General features: G+C 42.6%; 1 protein-coding gene across 1 annotated transcript; it reads left to right on the top strand.

The window, feature by feature from the left end:
* Positions 1–431: 431 nt before the first annotated feature.
* Positions 432–6,651, top strand: LOC147896933 (DNA-directed RNA polymerases II, IV and V subunit 9A). Its single transcript, XM_087381506.1, has 4 exons — positions 432–600; positions 722–797; positions 1,323–1,481; positions 5,490–6,651. The coding sequence occupies exons 1-4, from the start codon at positions 572–574 to the stop codon at positions 5,568–5,570; spliced, it is 345 nt and encodes a 114-aa protein (XP_087237632.1). The 5' UTR covers positions 432–571; the 3' UTR covers positions 5,571–6,651.
* Positions 6,652–7,044: the final 393 nt, after the last annotated feature.

Genomic DNA, 7,044 nt, shown 5'->3' with positions numbered 1-7,044 from the left:
CAAGTCTTCTTACACATGATCTCCACCTTTGTTCTCTCTCTCTCTCTCTCTCTCTCCCCCCCCTTTATCTCCTCTTCCTTCACACAATTTTCATGGATTTCTTTTTGTTTACTTTTTTAATCTTGGGCAGGCCTTATGAATGATTGAATATCATTCACCTTGTTTGTCATCACCGCGAGTCATCAAGGTCATGCGTCGGCGCAGATTAAATCTGCGCCATTGGATCAAGATGTCTTAAAACTCGGAATCGGCCTCTGAAAAATCCGGCGTTGTCAAGTCGCACCTCCCTTGACGGGCGGGAAAGGGCTCTTCCGGGATGGAATCCGGCCGGATGTTGGTGCGTGGCCGCCGCTCACCCGCCGAAATCCGGGGGGCTTTCTAACTCCATGAAGGTGATCGTCGTGACGGGAAACAAGAGTAACTAGAGACATTTTCCCTAGGTAGAGGAGGAGAAGCTGCAATCTGGATTAGGGTTGAGGTGCAGGAGAAGGAGCTCTCATCTGCATGCCGTCTTTGTGCTTACACTCCAGCACCACGCACCACCAGCAGGCTTCCCAGTCCCCCTTCCACCATGAGTACCATGAAATTTTGCCGTGAATGGTAAGTTTCCGGGCTCCCTCATTCATGGCCTCCGCTTTTTTGTGACTCGCATTCGCATTTTTGGTTGTTTCACTTCCTTGCTTGGCTCTCTGATTTTGCTTGTCGGTCTCGTCCTTTTCAGCAACAACATATTGTATCCGCGCGAAGACAGAGACCAAAAGATTCTTCTCTATGCATGCCGTAACTGCGATCACCAGGTATTTTTGTTTATGCATAACTAGCATGCATGTTGATTCAACAAAAGCAGAAGAGGCTCGCTTCGCAGTAATCCCTTGCGCTGTTTTTCTGGTATAGCTTAGCTTTCCTTCAGAGTGCTTCCCAACAATCGATTCTCCAGACTCCCTTTAATCTTCACTCTCTAAATCACTAGAAGTTCTGTAATTAGTTAGTTCCTCCACTGCGCATCAACAAGATTATGAAAATGCGCCTTGGCGGACTCTCTTCGTTCATTTTGGAACTTGAGATGCTGGGATGCTTGAAATCTGCTATCTAAGCTGTATGCTGCCTTTCATTTTCGGAGTCACACAGTCATTTGTTTGGTTTTCAAACGCGAGCTAGATCTAGCTAAGAACATGTGCTTGCTTACATGTTGCTTTGGGCCGCAAAAGATTTCAAATGTTCTCAGAGTCCTTGACCTTCTGAACTCTATTAGTATATTAGCCCAATTGTCTTTTTCTTTTCTCATACGTGAGCAGGGTTTAAACGAATATTACTGTCTACAGGAGGTGGCAGATAATAACTGTGTTTACAGAAACGAAATCCATCATTCTGCTGGTGAACGAACGCAAGTTTTGCAAGATGTTGCATCTGATCCTACTCTACCCCGCACTAAGGCTGTGCGCTGTGCTGTGTGCAATCATGGCGAAGCAGTATTTTTTCAGGTTTGTAAGAGACATTTTTGTCAGGTCTTTCATCTCTGGAACTGCAAAATGCCAGTTACCTCAAGGAAGTTGGAAATGGTAAGATGAAGGATAGAGTAGCGGAAGGGAAGTGGAGAGAGAGAGAGAGAGAGAATGACACGATATGATTCTATCAAAGTCTGCTTGAGACCCTTTAGGATCTATGGGACTGGACACCACGATTTATGAGAGAGAGAGAGAGAGAGAGAGAGAGAGAGAGATGACACGATATGATTTATGAGAGAGAGAGAGAGAGAGAGAGAGAGAGAGAGAGATGACACGATATGATTCTATCAAAGTCTGCTTGAGACCCTTTAGGATCTATGGGACTGGACACCACGATTTATGAGAGAGAGAGAGAGAGAGAGAGAGAGAGATGATTGTATTAAAGTCCACTTGAGACCCTTTAGGATCTATGGGACTAGACACCTCTACCAAATAGATAGTGGCTCTTACGTTCAATTTTTTCGAGAATAAAACCCATACAAAACTTGCTATGCTGCAAGTACATGTCTAGCTAATTGGGCTGCGGTGCCTTAAAATCTTCCTTTGGCTAGGTGCCAAGTTGCTTGGCTGAGACTGATGGCATTGCTGATGTATTTTCCCTTGATATGTGTACGCTCAGCTGGAGCAGATTTATAAGTTCTCGCATCCCTTGGAATTCTCATCTACCCCTTTCCACCTCTAGATTGTGAGAGCTGGTCAATTTTTCTGCAGATTAAATGCCGTTTGAACAGTGATACGTCCTCCCCAAAGTACTGTTGCATTTCATATTCATCCATTGGATTGATTGCCCGTTTGTAGAACTCCATTTTCTGTCCCAGATCTGGCCCTAATTTCTATGGCATTTTCAGCATAATCAGATATTTGATATATTGCACACCCTTGGGGATATCTGCAGCCTGTATTCCCCACAACTCCATCCTTGTATTACCTTCATTGTGCCCTCCCGTGGATTTTGTGGCCTCCATTGCCTTGCATGGGATCTTCTTTGCCTCCATTTTCTTGAGCTTGTTAACATATACCATGTCCTAACACATCCCCCCCCCCCCAGAAGGATAGAATAAGGGAGTTTATGGTTTTCAATCTTATGAGTGACTCTCGTGAGATTGAAACTGCACTATGTTGTGTTTTTAGAGGATGAGTTTGGGAATGTTCCTGGATTCATCTAGGTATAAGGGGTTTGTACTTTGGCCCCCAACTGCGGGTGCCCGTAACATAGTGTATAGGAATTTTTGCATTTCCGAGGCTTCCTAGTTCCATAAATGTGGTTTCTTGCATTTTTCTGAAAGCTGTATAGTGCTTTCAGCCCTTCTTCTGCTCCTATTTACATCACATATTCCACTTGTAGTTATCCACAAATTTAGCTATTTGTATGATGCAACGGCTTTTAGAGAATCCCCTTCGAGCGTGAGAGACACTCGCTTGTTTTGTGTCTGAATTACCATGACTTTTGTTGACGCAATGTTTACTTGCATGCTAGTGTTTGCCATCAGCGTAGATGAGCAGGAGTACAGCAACTCCCTCTCGAATGTGTGTTATTATCCATTCTTCTAATTCGTCAATGAATAGACCGAAGAGAGTTGGTGGGAGGGGGCAGCCTTGCTTAACCCTTATGGTGCTGCTTATGATTATATTTTCATTGGAGCTTGACCCATCTACAAGTGGCCTTGGACTAGGTACTTTTGCGTACAATCTGAGCATGTCTTCCCTGAGTGCTTGAGGGATTTGTAGCTTTTCTAATCTTTTCCACAATTTTTTGCTTGGTACTATGTCAAAGGATTTCTTGAAGTTTCCAAACCAGAACAGCATTAGATAGCTTTCCTTTTATTAATGTTCCCCGTTGTTGCAGCTCTAATGCTACCAGATTGTTTGACCCAGAACCCTGCTTGGGATGTTGCTTTTATTCCCTTGTTTCTCTGCCCAGGTGCTGATTTTCTGCTAAAGGATGGTATATAGTTTAGCTATGTTGTCTCCTCCTTTGTGGATAGGCACTATCTTACTGAGTTGCCAGTTTGTGGGGAATCCCTTATTCAAAGCTTTATTTATTATTGTTGTCGGCATTTCTTTTTCTTTGTCCCCTCTCCATGTCAACATCTCTGCTACTAAGCCTTGTGAGTCTGGAGCCTTCCCATTGGCTAACCTCCTCAGTTCTTTCTCCACTTTTCTTCCGTGATGATGCCATCTGTAGCTTTGATGGAGATACTCTAGCATCAAAGATACTCTAGGTGCTCCTTCCTTCTCCGTCTCTTTCGTAGAGTTTCTTGACAATTGTATCATGTCTTCCCTCGTTGCTTTCCGCGCTTGAGGTTTGTTTCCTTGTAGCTTTTGGGATAACCTTATGGGGTTTTGCTTGAGCTCTTCAAAGTGCTTGAGCTGTTTGTGTCTTAGGACATCTCTCTTCTTTCTTCATCTTTGTCGACTGTCCACATGGCAGCCTCATCCCATCCCCTACTGGTCCATCTATATGCAGGTGTTAAACCCCTGAACTCGTCATTTGGGGGGCTTAAAGGTGAGGCATTGACCCTATACCTGCAACATGCTCCTCCCCTTGCTCTGTGTGAAACATTCATGGCTGTTTTCTACAGTATATTTTTCATTCATTTGTCGATTCCTGGCAGGTGTGAGGCATTCGGCTCTGTGAGATGGCTTTTTCTAGTTTCTTCTCATAAATCTGTACCATTTTATAATCCGCCCCAATCCTCCACCTACAAACACAACAGAAGTATATCACGAGGGAACCCCTTTCTTCAAAGACATGAGAGGCTACACAAGCAAACCCCTTAAGGTTCAAACACAATTGACTACACGTTCATAACTATGCACTTTTGCCCTCTTTTTTTCTATTTCTGACTATGTCAAGCTCCTTGAGATTTTGGGAGTATTGGCTCCTCGTGAGGTCCTCGTGGATCCATATGGTGCCCTTGAGGTGGTGCCTCCGGTTGGGTACTTTTAGCCGTGATTGTTGATCCTGTATTTCACAATCCATTGTCTTCGTCTGTCCCCTTGCCTTCCTACGGGGAAGGCATTTGCCATTGTGTTGCTGATATATGGATTGTTTTTTGGAAGGCATTAGTGAGGACTTCTGCATCTGCCTCCTCACTTCCTTCCACCCCCACTATTCTGAGGTTTAGGGCTTTATCTTGCTGCCCTTTTTGTTCCCTCAGTGTTTCAGTTAGCTCATCTAATTTACTGTTTACTAGGTCATCAATGGTGGTGATGAATCATGGTTTTGGCACTTTGTTGTCTTGCATCTGTACGATCTGGTTGTTTCTACATTTGCTGTCCTATGGTGTTGAATTTGGCATACCCCACCTCTACTTTTCTTTCCACCACCAGCAGCCTCTAAGTGAGGCATGATAGGCCACCTGAGTGACTCTATATTCAGCCTCTAATGTTCCGCTTAAATTTTATGGCATTGATGCAGCCAACCAATGCCTTGTTGAGCCCTGTCATCGAGAAATGCATTATACTTATGAAATGTTGGACCTGTTGGGAGGCTGTGACTTTGATCCCACCAGGGAGCTGAAGTAATTTGCTGCATCTTACTGAATCTATCTATTATCCCGATTCTGGAACAATGATTCTTGTGGTCTTCACACCAATGGACGCAGATGGTCTCTTCGCAGTGAAGCAAATAATCTGATTCCGGCAGGTTTTAGTGACAAATGCCTTCTCTGCACCTCCATCTACATATGACCTGTCCCTGTTTCTCAATCTCCATTGGATGCTTTGCGGTCAGGCTTTCACCTCATTGACTTTGAGAAACTGATCGAATATGTTTGCTACATGTATGCCTGCTAATATACTTCTGAAGCCATAGCATTATTTGGTTATTAAAGCAATAGGTATAGTAATAAAATGCAGAAACATACAGTGGTTCAGAGGGGCAAATTGTGTGGCCGCAGAGTTTAAATATGAGAATTTTCAGATCTTGCATATTAAAAGCATGTAGAGAGTGCTTAATTATGCTGGGTTCGCTTTTTGCAGGCTACGGCAAGAGGAGAGGAGGGTATGACTCTTTTCTTTGTGTGCTGCAATGTGAATTGTGGTAATCGTTGGCGTGATTAAGTCATTGTCAAAACATACCATGGAGAAGCCCCATAAAGTTCTCATGCCGCTTTTGAGGTAAATCACTTTTGAAGGAGAAGTGCATTGTTGCAACAGTGACATGGAATAGCAGTTACAGGGCAGGCTGATCTCTGTACTCCTTGCAACCATTGTCCGTGCTAGTGTAAGGTGTATATAACAGGAGGAGAAGAGGCTACGGTGTCTCATGTTTTGTTATTGTGTTGGAGGGTCATCCGTCAAAGCTAGCCTCCAATAATTTTTGGCATAGGTTCACATGAGGTTTATTAAAGAGCACTTTTCGTAAGAGGTAAGGATGCTTGTTGAGAGACTGAAATGCACATATTACCTGAAACTCTTCTCTTAGTTTGAATAATTGTTTTTTTTGTGGTAGAGTCATAGCTACAAACAAATGCTTGAACATTCGAAACGTTCTGAGTTCCAAATGTTGGAGACATTTTCAACATTTGAAACTTTCTGCTGAAGTTTCCAAAGGTGTGCTGTATTTGTGTAGCATGAATGTGCTCAAAAAACTATACATGCGGAGGGTATGACTCTTTTCTTTGTGTGCTGCAATGTGAATTGTGGTAATCGTTGGCGTGATTAAGTCATTGTCAAAACATACCATGGAGAAGCCCCATAAAGTTCTCATGCCGCTTTTGAGGTAAATCACTTTTGAAGGAGAAGTGCATTGTTGCAACAGTGACATGGAATAGCAGTTACAGGGCAGGCTGATCTCTGTACTCCTTGCAACCATTGTCCGTGCTAGTGTAAGGTGTATATAACAGGAGGAGAAGAGGCTACGGTGTCTCATGTTTTGTTATTGTGTTGGAGGGTCGTCTGTCAAAGCTAGCCTCCAATAATTTTTGGCATAGGTTCACATGAGGTTTATTAAATAGCACTTCTCGTAAGAGGTAAGGATGCTTGGTGAGAGACTGAAATGCGCATATTACCTGAAACTCTTCTCTTAGTTTGAATAATTGTCTTTTTTGTGGTAGAGTCATAGCTACAAACAAATGCTTGAACATTCGAAAAACGTTCTGAGTTCCAAATGTTGGAGACATTTTCAACATTTGAAACTTTCTGCTGAGGTTTCCAAACGTGTGCTGTATTTGTGTAAGAATGAATGTGCTAAAAAAATTATACATGCAACATATGGACATATGTTTATGAAAGCCTCTCAACTTACAAGTTTAGCAACAAATTTAAAAGATTCCAGATCACACTTTCTAAATCTCAGTTTTCAATTTCCAATGTTGGACAAGATAGATTCCAACCTTAAATATTAGTTGAAGAGGCAACCCTCACGATAAATTAACCAACAAGACTTAAAAGTTAAAAGCTGAATTTAGCCTGAAGATCAATTAACAATTATCAAGGCTTGAGAAGTTCAAAGCTGAGTTCCACCTTCCAAACTTCAAATTTGTAAGATGTACTGAACTTAAACGATCCCATATATACATAACTACAATTTATG

This window comes from Dipteris shenzhenensis, chromosome 11 (assembly GCF_047967505.1).
Source record: "Dipteris shenzhenensis isolate YYH24624 ecotype China chromosome 11, Dip_SZ_1.0, whole genome shotgun sequence".
In the NCBI taxonomy this organism is placed as follows: domain Eukaryota; kingdom Viridiplantae; phylum Streptophyta; class Polypodiopsida; order Gleicheniales; family Dipteridaceae; genus Dipteris; species Dipteris shenzhenensis.
Note: the sequence above shows the minus strand (reverse complement) of the source record. Positions and strands in the feature narration are given on the sequence as shown.